Genomic DNA, 14,835 nt, shown 5'->3' with positions numbered 1-14,835 from the left:
TGTGTGTGTGTGTGTGTGTGTGTGTGTGTGTGTGTGTGTGTGTGTGTGTGTGTATGCATGCATGCATGTATGTATGTATGTATGTATGTATGTATGTATGTATGTATGTATGCATGCATGCATGCATGTATATGAGTGAGTGAGAAATATTGTGAGTTGTAAATATTCCATTTTTTTCTCCAAATTGCACTGGCCTGGAAAATTGCTTCATTACTAAACATTGAATATTTATGGTGTAAACAGTTTGAAATATCCTAACTTGACTTATTTATTAAATGTTTAATGAATGCTCCAAGACGTTTGGTTTGTGTAATGACAACATCAGGATTCTGTCTGGGTCTGTCTGGCAGCCTCTTGTTCAAAGAGTTGTACATAACTCTAGATAATCTCATAATGTGACTCAATGGAATGATACAGTAGAGCTGCCCCCTCTTTAAAACTCACTGTGAATCTATATCTGGACAGTTCCTAGAAGAATCTTGAAGACTCAAATTAATTAGCTGGCATAAATGGTTAAATATATGCACTGGAACTGTGTGTGAACTGTGTGGTGACTTAGAAGCTGTTGATTTTGGAGTACCCTCCTATCACATTCCCAGAGGTCCTTGTGTGGAGCCTGGGATTTGTCTGGGGTTTGCCTTGGGCTACTGTCTCTCTGCTGGGAGACACTTCCTTCCTCACTCCCAGTCTGTTCCTGAAGGGCCTCCATCCAGTTTGTTTTGGAATGAGGAAGAAATTGGAAAACCCATTAATTATGAATGCCATTCATTTATTTACTTAAATTATAGCAGATTAATAGTGCCACATTTGGTGTTCAAATCTAAATGTGTGAGATGCGTGTGGCCCTTTGAACGCCAGTGATTGAACCACATTATAGTAGTTGTTCTGCATTAGAGACGTATGCAACTGTTTGTTTATTTTCTCTGTTATTTGTCAATAACCTTCATGTGAACCAGGATGATGTATAACAGCAGCAAATTAGTCATTATTCTTCCCCTGCCTGCCATGAATTTCATCACTCTGGATGGAGCAGCCAGTTCCATGGACAAAGGAGGATTTTTTTTATAAATGTCTTTATAGTCTGCTGTGAGAAAGGCAGCTCATTGTTGCAAGCACCGAGATAACAGAGACAGGTTAGAGAGGTTAGGAGGGTGTTCTGAGAGCAGAGCCTGTTAGCAGGTCCGAGGTTAGTGGGCTAGACCGAGGTGAACACACTGAAAGCAGACAGCAGCCATTGTTCTAAAGACACCAGACCCTTATTTTCCCACAATTCACCACAGGATTCTATCAGCTGTCAGCTGAGGCTCACCTCCATTAAGTGGACAAAGGAAATTAAGTGACCTTACTACGCTGTTGCTCTTCACGCTCTCAAATAGAGCATTAGCGCTTCCCTTTTATGAATTATTTACATGCAGAAGCACTACTTGGAGAGACTGAGTGGTGAAAGAAAGAATGTCTCCTAGAGGTCTATTTTAAACACTTTAATGGGACCTAGGATACTAATTACGTCTCTTCTTCCAGAGAATGACATGGACAACACTTGGGTATTGGAGAAAGCCACAGTAATTCTACTTACATAAAAAGTATTTGGAATGAAGAAAAAGAGGGTATTCTTAGAACTATTCCTAGTACGCCATGGATCTGTCAATGGTTACCTTATCATTTCAGCTAGGGTTATCTCAGAGTGATGTGTGTAGATAGATGGTCCTTTACTGTTGGCTTGTTCTAGTGCTGGCTCTCTTTCTGCTGGCACCATCCTCAGCTAATGAATGACACTGGTCTTAATAACAGACAGACAGACAGACAGACAGACAGACAGACAGACAGACAGACAGACAGACAGACAGACAGACAGACAGACAGACAGACAGACAGACAGACAGACAGACAGACAGACAGACAGACAGACAGAGTGGTGCTGTGCTGGCCCAGACAGACAGACAGACAGATAGACAGACAGTCAGTGGTGCTGTGCTGGCCCAGCTCCCAGGAGCCTCTTGGGCTTGGGCTTGAACACGTGAGCAGAGCAAGATGCCATGCCCTCCTCCTGCTCTGCCATCCTACTAGCAACGGGCAGCAGCGGGCACTGCTAGGGCAGGGCATAGGAACACCATGCCACACTATATTCCTTTATCTTTAATTATTAACCTGAACTGGCTGTGAGCCTCAGAATCCTCCTTTGGAACCAAACGGCCACTAGGCAAGCCCTGGGGGCAGGAGAGTTAGCTACTCCTCTAAGGATTTGACCTGGCTCAGACAAGCTGGACATGTTAGTAAATGGTTATTGGTCCATGGCACAGTGTAGTTATTTGACACATGGCTCTGTTTCACTAGTGCCACGGCTATGTCCCAGAGTCTAGTGCCACAGCTATGTCCCAGAGTCTAGTGCCACGGCTATGTCCCAGAGTCTAGTGCCACGGCTATGTCCCAGAGTCTAGTGCCACAGCTATGTCCCAGAGTCTAGTGCCACGGCTATGTCCCAGAGTCTAGTGCCACGGCTATGTCCCAGAGCCTAGTGCCACGGCTATGTCCCAGAGTCTAGTGCCACGGCTATGTCCCAGAGTCTAGTGCCACGGCTATGTCCCAGAGTCTAGTGCCACGGCTATGTCCCAGAGTCTAGTGCCACGGCTATGTCCCAGAGTCTAGTGCCACGGCTATGTCCCAGAGTCTAGTGCCACGGCTATGTCCCAGAGTCTAGTGCCACGGCTATGTCCCAGAGTCTAGTGCCACGGCTATGTCCCAGAGTCTAGTGCCACAGCTATGTCCCAGAGCCTAGTGCCACGGCTATGTCCCAGAGTCTAGTGCCACGGCTATGTCCCAGAGCCTAGTGCCACGGCTATGTCCCAGAGCCTAGTGCCACAGCTATGTCCCATAACCTAGTGCCACAGCTATGTCCCAGATTTGATCTTCAAGCTGCCATATGCCCCCTCACCCTGTCACAGAAAAACACAATCATCAATGGGGTGTTGACAAAAAAGACCCCCATCATCGTTGGCTGGCCCTCGCTTCATACTCGTCGCCAATCCCACTGGCTCCAGGTCATCTACAAGACCCTGCTAGGTAAAGTTCCTCCTTATCTCAGCTCGCTGGTCACCATACCAGCACAGACCTGTAGCACTTGCTCCAGTATGTATATCTCTCTGGTCACTCCCAAAGCCAATTCCTCCTTCGGCCGCCTCTCCTTCCAGTTCTCTGCTGCCAATGACTGGAACGAACTACAAAAATCTCTAAAACTGGAAACACTTATCTCCCTCACTAGCTTTAAGCACCAGCTGTCAGAGCAGCTCACAGATTACTGCACCTGTACATAGCCCATCTATAATTTAGCCCAAACAACTACCTCTTCCCCTACTGTATTTATTTATTTATTTTGCTCCTTTGCACCCCATTATTTCTATTTCAACTTTGCACTTTCTTCCACTGCAAATCTACAATTCCAGTGTTTTACTTGCTATATTGTATTTACTTCGCCACCATGGCCTTTTTTGCTTTTACCTCCCTTATCTCACCTCATTTGCTCACTTTGTATATAGACTTATTTTTCTACTATATTATTGACTGTATGTTTGTTTTACTCCATGTGTAACTCTGTGTTGTTGTATGTGTCAAACTGCTTGCTTTATCTTGGCCAGGTCGCAATAAAGGTGAAATAAAAATGTAAAAAAATTACACATCATGTTTAATTTCCACTGTCCTGTCCAGTGTGTCTCAGGTCCTCTATAACCGGTCTTTAGACTATAATGGATGGAGCGTCTTTAGATGGCTTCAGTAGCAGTGGAGGCTGCTGAGGGGAGGACGGCTCACAATAATGGCTGGAACAGAGCCAATAGAATGGCATCAAACACATGGAAACCATGTGTTTGTTGTATTTTATACCATTCCACCAATTCCGCTTCTGCCATTAGCACGTCCATCCTCCACAATTAACGTGCCACCATCCTCCTGTGTTCAGTAGTGTGGGTTTTATTGTGTTATAAAGCGGATCCAACAGATGAACCAGTAGCATGACAGAGAGTTGAAAGAGTGTGGAATATTAAGTACATAGGTGGTGAGAAAGCAAACGGCCTCCTGAAGGCATTTATCATCAACCGCTAGAGCTGTTACCTTCTCCAGCAGGCCCACAGTACCATACGCCCCTGCAACATCTTCTTCAGCTAGTCTAGTGTTGACACTTTCAATAGGGAGAATAAATAGCTTATTATAAAGCATGATGTCAATTTCCTTTGTTCTGCAGTTACAGTTGCAAGAAAAGGTATGAGAACCTTTTGGAATTACTTGGATTTCTAATTTGATCTGATCTTCCTCTAAGTCACAACAATAGACAAACAGTGTCCTGAAACAAACAACACACCAATTATTGTATTTTTCTTGTCTATATTGAATACATAATTTAAACATTCACAGTGTAGGTTGGAAAAAGTATGTGAACCCCAAGGCTAATGACTTGTCCTAAAGCTAATTGGAGTCAGGACTCAGCTAACCTGAAGTCCAATCAATGAGACGAGATTGGAGATGTTGGTTAGAGTCGCCCTGTAATATAAAAAACACTGACAAAATCTGAGTTTGCTATTCACATGAAGCATTGCCTGATGTGAACCATTCCTCGAACAAAGAGATCTCAGAAGACCTAAGATTAAGAATTGTTGACTTGCATAAAGCTGGAAAGGGTTACAAAAGTATCTCTAAAAGCCATAATGTTCATCAGTCCACGGTAAGACACATTGTCTATAAATTGAGAAAGTTCAGCACTGTTGCTACTCTCCCTAGGAGTGGCCGTCCTGCAAAGATGACTGCAAGAGCACAGTGCAGAATGCCCAATGAGGTTAAGAAGAATCCTAGAGTGTCAGCTAAAGACTTACAGAAATATCTGGAACATGGTAACATCTCTGTTGACGAGTCTACGATATGTAAAACAGTAAACAAGAATGGTGTTCATGGGAGGACACCACGGAAGAAGCCACTGCTGTCCAAAAAAAACATTGCTGCACGTCTGAAGTTTGTGAAAGATCACCTGGATGTTCCAGGATATGTTCCAGTAGCTCTGTGGACTGATGAAACTAAAGTTGAGTTGTTTGGATGGATGGAACACTCAACACTATGTATGGAGAAAAAATGGCACAGCACACCAACATCTAAACCTCATCCCAACTGTAAAATATGGTTGAGGGAGCATCATAGTTTGGGGCTGCTTTGCTGCCTCAGGGCCTGGACAGCTTGCTATCATTGATGGAAAAATGAATTCCCATGTTTATCAAGACATTTTGCAGGAGAATGTAAGGCTATCTGTCCATCAATTGAATCTCAACAGAAGTTGGGTGATGCAACAGGACAACAACCCAAAACACAGAAGTAAATCAACAACAGAATGACTTCAACAGAAGAAAATACTTCTGGAGTGGCCCAGTCAGAGTCCTGCCCTCAACCCGATTGAGATGCTGTGGCATGACCTCAAGAGAGCAGTTCACACCAGACATCCCAAGAATATTGCTGAACTGAAACAGTTTTGTAAAGAGGAACGGTCCAAAATTCCTCCTGACCGTTGTGCAGGTCTGATACGCAACAACAGAAAACGTTTGGTTGAGGTTAATGCTGCCAAAGGAGGGTCAACCAGTTATTAAATCCAAGGGTTCACATACTTTTTACACCCTGCACTGTTAATGTTTACACGGTGTGTTCAATAAAAACATGACAACGTATAATTGTGTGTGTGTTATTAGTTTAAGCAGACTATGTTTGTCTATTGTTGTGACTTGTATGAAGATCAGGTCGAATTTTATGACCAATTTATTCATAAATCCAGGTAATTCCAAAGGGTTCACATACTTTTTCTTGCCACTGTATATGTTGTATTTCATGAAATTGATAATCAGATGTCAGATGCATTATTCTCTTAATAACAGTTTGCCTTGTTGAGAGAGAGAGGGAGAGAGAGAGAGAGAGAGAGAGAGAGAGAGAGAGAGAGAGAGAGAGAGAGAGAGAGATGCTGTGTGATTGATGGGGCTGTCTCCAGCTGTCTTCAGGCTGTGTGGATCTGGGAGTCATGTCAATGACAGGCGGACTCATCTCGTCCAACTCTGTGTTACTGCTGAGCGAGCCAGCGCCACGGCGCTGAGTGCTGAGCAGAGAGAGCACAAGGCCGGGCGTGTGGCTGGCGCCGAACATGAGGCAGAGCACAAGGCTGCTCTTAGCAAAATGATGACACAAAAGAAATCTGCGTCACAGCGCATCAGTGCATTAGTCACACACGCCAGTGGAATGAGATCAGTCCGGGGTCACAGAGGGCTAGGTAGTGCTGCTGGAACATGAGGCTACAGTAAAGCTTTGTCTATCACACAGTAAATGTTTATCTATACAAAAATATATACTTTTTTTCTCTCTATGTCCTTCTCTATGTTTTCTCTCTTTCTCTCTATCTCTCTCTCATTCTTCTCTCTCGTTCTTTCTCTCAATCTCTCCTACCCAGCATCCCTGTGGCCACGTCTCGGACCAGTGACCCAGGCCACTCTAGCGGCGCCTCGGCCAGCTCCAGTGAATCAGAGAGCAGCTCCGAGTCGGATTCAGACAGCGAGAGCAGCTCCAGTGACAGCGAGTGTAACAGGGCCTCCCGGACCGCCACCCCAGAGGTATAACACAATCATTCCTTACTGTATTGTACCAACCAACCGGGACAGTCAGATTTTTTTTTACTGTGCTATCAACCAATACTCAACCAGTGTTATACCATAGGGAAAAACATTTATCCTATTATTTTAGGCTACAGAAACACACTATATTACACTAATACCACTAGTACAACATTTTGATCCAGGGATGAAAACCCCCCATCTACTCTAATATCACTATTATTTTGATAGGATTAATCTAGCCGACTTAGTAGCAACTTTCCCTCTTTCCCGGTTGTTGCAGTTGATGGTAGTAAAATGACTTTGAGACTTGCATGGCAGCTTAAGCAGCTCAAGTGCCAGGCAGAGTAGTATTCCACAAAGGAGCACTGAGTGTTAGACCCGGGTAAATATTTACCACAGTGCATTAGGGCGCCCTCTACAGGCCATATGACTTCCTGTCCACCAGGGAATGGGAACAGCCAGGTGGGCCAGGAAACGGGCCTGTCTGTCGTTAAGGATGTCTCATTCCCTCTCAAAGTGCGCTCCACTGATGTTTTACAAAAAACACAGGAGTTTTCCGGAAGCCATGTAAGATGGGATTTAAAGGCTAGGCCTTTCAGAGAGGAAGAGTGAAAGGGAAAGTATGTGTTATGCCCTGTTTTTTACTCAGTGGTTTTAATTCCTTAGTCAATTCATTTCCAACACTTCCTTTCCGAATGATTTGCTATCATTTCGATCATTCAGGACAGTATTTATGATTTCATATGAAACACTTCTACTTGTCGTGGGGCATAATGGTACAAAACAAACGATGTGAGATGGCATGATTGGAGACTAGCACAAGGACAATATGGGAGCACTACTCAGTCATTCATGAGTTTCTGAGAGTCTATTTTAATGGTCTCTTCATCAGGACATTGGCTCGGTGGTTTGATAGCATATAACTCTGAAGAGACAATTGAATTATCACATTTTACTTTCATGAGTCAACACTGTGTTTTATGAAGCTATGTAGTCTACTATCAAACCAAACGTGGATCTATCTAACTGTATATTCTTTGTCCTTTCTACTTATTTTGTTCTCACACAGCCTGAACCTCCATCAACAAACAAATGGCAGCTGGATAAGTGGCTAAACAAAGTGACCCCACACAACAAAGCACTTATCAGTACCCAGCCAGAGAGAGAGAGCCATGGGCTCTGCAGCTCCCAGCCTGACCACAGCCAGCAGGCCCCTGGGAGCCAGGACCTGGTCCCAGGAAAGAGCAAGCCTGGGCCCACTGTCCTGCTGGCCCAGACCGACGCCAAGGAACGGGCCCTCCTCAGCCCCATCCGAGAGAAGGCCAAGCCCAAGACTGGACCAAAGGTCTCAGAGGGCAAGAGTTCAAAGTCCCCAGCAGCGGTGGTGGAGCCGGCCCCAGCCAGACGCAGCATTGGAAAGAAGCAGCCAAAGAAAGTGGAGTGCTCATCCAGCCTGGAAGAACACAGCTCCTGGTCCAAGCCCATCAACCCCTCCATCAGCACTACCCCTAAGGAGAAGGAGCCTCCGCCTCTTCTGGAGCCGCCCAAGTCCAGGACCAAGGGCACCAGTGGGAAAGCTGCCCCTAGGAAGGAACCTCGCACCACCACTATCACTACTTCTACTCCAGCTCATCCTCCCCCAGCCCCAGTCCTGGACAAGAAGAAGCACAGGGGGCCCAGCAAGATCCTCCCCAAGTCCAAGGAGTTCATCGAGACGGAGTCTTCGTCGTCTGAGTGCCACTCTGAACCAGAGGATCTGATCAAGGTCCCTAACCCTCCCTGCCCAGGTCCCAGCAGCCTGCAGACTCTCAAAGCAGCCAAGGACTGCAACAGCAATATCCTGAGTGTCAGTAGCCTTACCAGCACCTGCAGCACTTCCATCTCTATCCCAGACTCTGGTGTGGTTGGGGGCTTAATGGAAGACCCCCTCTTGTCCCCTGTCCCCATCATCCAGAACGAACTGCTGTCCCCTCTCAGGGACTTTGAGGACATCAAGTCACTGTGGGTGAAGATCGAGCTGAGCTTCCTGTCTAGAATCCCAGGACAGGACCCCCCTGAGCCCCCTCCTGTGAAGGTTGAGCCCCAGGAACACTGGGAACCCAGCACCAAGCACAGACGCCAGTCCCCCGCCAGTCAACAGTCTACCCCTGTTGAGAAACCCCCTAGCAAGGCCAAGAGGAAACACAAGGCAAGTGCAGAACCTTTCTCACTCTTTTTCTCTCTAGGTACTAACTGGTATTGGTTTGTAGCATAGTGGTTGGAGTGTGTCCATGGAGGAGCAGTGAGAAAGTGCTGATAGTATGTTCAATGCTGACTGTGCTGTTTGTGTGTGTGTTCTTCAGTCGGACCATTGTAACGCTGTCGGCGGGAGCAAGAAGTTACGGTTGGAGAAAGACTCCATGCTTCTTCCCCCGTGCATCTCACCCATTCACAACCACAAGAACATTAGCACAAAAGAGTAAGTGTCTCCGAACTGCTCACAGTGCAGTACTTACTTAACTCATCACTATGGTTACTGGATGAGAAAAGGAATGTGTAGAGCATCCTGTTATGTACAGTAAATGGTTACAGGGATGTACACATTCATTATGGATGTCCACAGTGTACTTATAGGCTGTTGTTTTTCTCTGATGGGTGGTAGTACTGTATGTGTTGTGAATAGCTACGTCCAACCAGTGTAGATCCTCCTCAGAGAGGATGCTGGGAAGTACAGGAGCAGTGATGTTTCTAGTATGGTATACCCTTAGCTGCTGCTAGCTCTTTGCTGTGTCCTGTGTCCTACAGCATTAAGGTAACATGACACCGACAAGGGCGCCAAAGCTAATTTTAGATATTTAATTAGCGCTGCGGAGACCTACTGCTCATCAAAGGGACGCTGGTGACAAGGGTCGGGGGGTCGAGTGTAGTGAGTCCGGAGGATGGAGTGTCCACTAGCTGAGCTTTACCACTAATCACTACATATATTTAATATGATTACCCAACGCTATGATATATGAGCTGCCACGGGTATCTAGTGCAGAAATATTGAACCCTTTGGTCTGGGCTGAAGCCTTTAAATCAATTGAATTTAGACAATCTCAAAGCCTTTTAATCAGATTGGAGTGTAAAGATGCGTTTTAATTCCGTTAAACCGACCAGGGTTCTGCTCTTTTTCAGGCCTGTGAAACAAGACGAAATATGCTGCTGTTGACAAATAACCTGAGCAACATAATCCTAATGAGGTTTTCTGACTGCGTTTCCCCCGTTACTGCTTTAGGCGCTCTTGCGCCAGCTAAGCATTTTTTTTCTCATATATAAAATCCCCATGAGTTTAGGGAAAGGGGGCGAAAATAATCTGTTGTTGCAAACAATGTGAAAAATATAGTAGCTGTGGGAGGGAGGCGAGGTTTCTCGCTACTACTTTACATTCTTGCTGGTTTTAAAACTCAATAGTGACTTTGAGGAAACGGCAACTTCCTTACCTGTCTCTTATCTGTTAACATTGAGAAATTGAGAAAATGTTATTGTTAATAGAAGCCCCACGTGGGCACACACACACACACAGCTATACCGAGAACCCACTCACATGGATCCAGACTGCAGTCCGCTGGGTTCCCCTCTGAGGGGCCAGGTTTCTGGAGCATGAGTGGATATTAGAAGGACTGTGAATCTAAGTGCTTTCTGTCTCAACAAACTGCCGTTCCACTGCCTGATCAATCAATATTCTGACCCGTCAGTGCAATACAGGGCTATTTCTAGTCCTATTTCTAGTCCAATTTCTAGGCTGCCTCCTTAGAGGGTCAGGCACTGAAAGAATAATGTGGAAAAATGAAACGGTTTTATGGTTTTAAACCACGCCAAAAGGATATGTTTAAATGATATTAAATATCATTGATATACTCCTTTTCGTTCTTTTTTATTATTCCAAAGAACAAAACCAACGAATACATACTTACCGACAACGTACAGACACATACAAACAATGACTACATCTCATCTGTCCAGACCCGCCTGTCACAAACCCATCCCTAGTGCCTGCATTAATGTTTGCCACATGGCCTTAAATTGAACCAATTTGTTTTTCTCAGTCACCCATGCTATTTCAATAACAAATCATTCGATTTTTTTCATTGTATTAAGGATGGCGGATTGATTGACTTCCTAGTTTTTAAGTATATGTTTTTTCAAGATGAGTGATAAGAAAATAATTTTACAGCCCATTGGTACCTCACTACACCCCCATATGTCATGTCTTGAAATATGCAGACATGCGGATTAAAATTATGTTTATATTGTGGGGGGGGGGGGGGGGGGGGGGGGGGCAGGCCAAGTATTGTTCTTCTCTTATGTCTGTTTTAGTAACACTTTGAAAGGGACCTACATAAGGATGTCATAACACTTCATAAGCAATACAGCGTTCATAAATGTTTCTGTATTTGTCTAATCCCAGTTCTCTGAGGAAACAGCCCAGGAAGAGAGAGCTGCTGCCTCCCCTGCTGTCGCCGCTCTCCGACGAGCCCCCCGTCCGCCAGCGCAGGACCAGCGAGTGTTCCTCCTTCAGCCAGGAGGGCAGCGCTAGCGGCGCCTTATTACTACCCACCCTCAGCTGCTCTCTGCCCCCCTTCTCCTCCTCCTCATCCTCATCTTCTTCTCACAAGCACCTCAGCAAAGGAGAGAGCAAATTCTTCTCACATTCCAAGACAAGCAGTGTAAGTAGGGGCAAGCTGTTGTTCTTCGGCGTTATTATACAGTAAAATGGTATTTATTACTTTTGTATTGCTATCATCATCAATTACCGAGCAACATTTTTAAAATGGATGGTTTAAACTATTATTTTAAAGTGTGATACTTTTGCGTCCACTCCATTTGCTAAGAGAACGTTCCATCTACAATTCATTGTGCAGAGAAGTTGGAAGACGGTGCTGTTGCTGCAGATTATTTCTCTGCTCCAGGCTTCTACCACTATTTCCTGTGTTTTTGCAAATCTAATCTAATTACCCTTTGAAAGGAGTTCTAAACAGCCTTGAAGAGAGGGAAGTGGTTGAATATGTTGAAAGCCAGGACAGAAAGAGGTACACCATGGTGACAATGTAACGGCAGCCCAAATCACCAAGGTGAATCCTTACAGTATTATTAGACTTACTGCTGGATGCTAATTAGCATTTTAATTGACCCCTCCATCTCACAGGAGGAAGATACCCACAGCAAACCATCTGGCAGTTTCCATGGCAACGGTCAGTCTGATTCCGACCTTTGGTCCAACCCCTCATCTCTGTCCATGGACCACATGGAGCCAAGAAGACCGAAGCTAACGTTCAATAACAAGTACGTATGACTAACTAACTTCTCCAAACACTCCAAAAACACATATTGTGTTTTTTGTCTCTGATGTGCTGACAGATTGACATGATGTACTGACAGATTGAATGACATAATGCACTGACAGATTGAATGACATGATGCACTGACAGATTGAATGACATGATGTACTGACAGAATGACATAATGCACTGACAGATTGAATGACATGATGCACTGACAGATTGAATGACATGATGTACTGACAGAATGACATAATGCACTGACAGATTGAATGACATGATGTACTGACAGATTGAATGACATGATGTACTGACAGAATGACATAATGCACTGACAGATTGAATGACATAATGCACTGACAGATTGAATGACATGATGTACTGACAGATTGAATGACATGATGTACTGACAGACTGAATGACATGATGTACTGACAGAATGAATGACATGATGTACTGACAGACTGAATGACATGATGTACTGACAGATTGAATGACATGATGTACTGACAGATTGAATGACATGATGTACTGACAGACTGAATTACATGATGTACTGACAGATTGAATGACATGATGTACTGACAGATTGACATGATGTACTGACAGATTGAATGACATGATGTACTGACAGATTGACATGATGTACTGACAGACTGAATGACATGATGTACTGACAGACTGAATGACATGATGTACTGACAGATTGAATGACATGATGTACTGACAGACTGAATGACATGATGTACTGACAGAATGAATGACATGATGTACTGACAGACTGAATGACATGATGTACTGACAGATTGAATGACATGATGTACTGACAGATTGAATGACATGATGTACTGACAGACTGAATGACATGATGTACTGACAGATTGAATGACATGATGTACTGACAGATTGAATGACATGATGTACTGACAGATTGAATGACATGATGTACTGACAGATTGAATGACATGATGTATGTACTAATTTAAGTCTCAAACATGATTAAAATGGAACAGAACAGAACCCAGGGAAGTTGACGTATGTGTGGGATGTGATTACAAAGTCGAGTTCCTCTATATTGATCATTCAAAATGAAACATATTCAGCATTTGGAGGACAACATTACCCTTAAGCAATCCAGGCAGTCACACAACAGCAAACAGATTTATATTTCCAACATAACTGACATGACTGACATATTCTCAATGTTCTCCACAGAGTTCACACTGCAGACTACTACATGCAGGAAGCCAAGAAACTGAAGCACAAAGCAGATGCACTGGTAAGCTGCTGTTTTATTAGCCACCTCAAAATGTATTAAAAACAGTTAATACAGCATTTACTTTGGTAGAGAATATATTACACATACTAAACTCCTTACATTTGACATTGTCTGAGCCAGGCAATAAACATACCCTGTTTTAGTCAGTTACATGACATCACAAATATAAATAGCTACAGAGACCAATGTGATAATACCATTTACAAACACATGCCAATGTGCAATTAGCAAGCAGCATGTCTGACTCAGCCAATTAGAGAAGAAGTATTCCTGCTGCATAGCACTAAATAACAGTCAGACAGACACTGGTCTTAACAGACAGACACTGGTCTTAATAACAGACACTGGTCTTAATAACAGACAGACACTGGTCTTAATAACAGACAGACAGACAGACAGACAGACAGACAGACAGACAGACAGACAGACAGACAGACAGACAGACAGACAGACAGACAGACAGACAGACAGACAGACAGACAGACAGACAGACAGACAGACAGACAGACAGACAGACAGACAGACAGACAGACAGACAGACAGACACTGCTCCTAGCTGAAGAATGCTGTACAGAGGAGAGCCCTTGTGGAGATCTGTAGCCTTTTTGAAGTGAGGCTGTGGTATCTGTCTCTTTCACACCTCTTCAATGTCCTCAAAGAGGGCCTTGAGCCCAGGCGGCGGACGTGATTTACCAACACACTCAGAGTGCCCTAATAATTGGATTCCAGCAATTATCTTCCCAGACATTGTCCTTTATCGGAAGTTACATCCACTTGGCCATAAATCTGATCTGCGAGGTAAAGTCATCCATGAATACAAAATGAAGGGAATTGATTGCCCTTGTTACATGACTGTAATCGTTGAGCTGTAATGAATCTTTCACCAGCCCGGTCAGTATGTGGTAAAAAGGGGCTTACTTGAAATGGAAAGAACCTGCTTGAGAGGTGCTTTCAGTGGAGAGTGGTGTGTAAATATATTTTATTTTACACTTGTGTGCTCATGAGTCATTATGCTTCTTATTTGTCATAGGCTCTTTGGTTTTGTGTTTTGGGTCTTTGTGAGTTTGTATTTTTAGTAACATATTCGAGAAAATTGAAGAAGATCAAAAGAATGTTCTGTTTCCCGAACATTAATATAGCATTGTTATTTTTCCTTATGATTAAATCAGCTTAATATCTGTTTTCACAAGAACTCTGAGGCTTCTGATTAAATCAGCTTAATACCTGTTTTCACAACAACTCTGAGGGTTTGGAAAAGAATTCATGTGAGGAGAATATTTTGTGGCCTTGTAGTGTTGTGACTAATGTGGATCAGATTCGATGTCTCCGTCGTTTCTTCACAGATGGAGAAGTATGGCAAAGCTGTTAACTACGCTGATGGGGCGCTGTCGTTCATAGAATGTGGCAACGCCATGGAACGGGACCCGCTGGAGGCCAAGTCTCCATACACTATGTATTCTGAGACAGTTGAACTCATCAGGTTTGTGTCCCTACCAATGTGTCCCTCCCTCCCTGCCTCCCACCGACAGTCAGGCCAGCAATCCCCACCTGCCCTCAGTGAAAATTAGCATCATTATATCCAGCGCTGCTCCAGTCAAGGCAGTCAAGCCAGTCAAGTCAAGGCAATTAG

The 14,835-nt window shown here is 44.2% G+C and overlaps 1 protein-coding gene across 1 annotated transcript in view; it reads left to right on the top strand.

Annotated features, from left to right (window-relative positions):
* The window catches only part of LOC106611959 (AF4/FMR2 family member 2-like), a 336,588-nt gene that overhangs the window by 306,704 nt on the left and 15,049 nt on the right, over positions 1-14,835 (top strand). Inside the window, exons 11-17 of the mRNA XM_014212678.3 lie at positions 6,464-6,623; positions 7,696-8,814; positions 8,969-9,084; positions 11,056-11,314; positions 11,794-11,930; positions 13,142-13,205; positions 14,549-14,685. Coding sequence (XP_014068153.1) covers positions 6,464-6,623; positions 7,696-8,814; positions 8,969-9,084; positions 11,056-11,314; positions 11,794-11,930; positions 13,142-13,205; positions 14,549-14,685 — 1,992 coding nt within the window. The remainder of the gene's footprint in view (positions 1-6,463; positions 6,624-7,695; positions 8,815-8,968; positions 9,085-11,055; positions 11,315-11,793; positions 11,931-13,141; positions 13,206-14,548; positions 14,686-14,835) is intronic.

Source organism: Salmo salar, chromosome 09, assembly GCF_965601325.2.
Source record: "Salmo salar chromosome 09, fSalSal1, whole genome shotgun sequence".
Lineage (NCBI taxonomy): Eukaryota > Metazoa > Chordata > Actinopteri > Salmoniformes > Salmonidae > Salmo > Salmo salar.
This window is presented reverse-complemented; position numbering and strand designations above follow the sequence as displayed.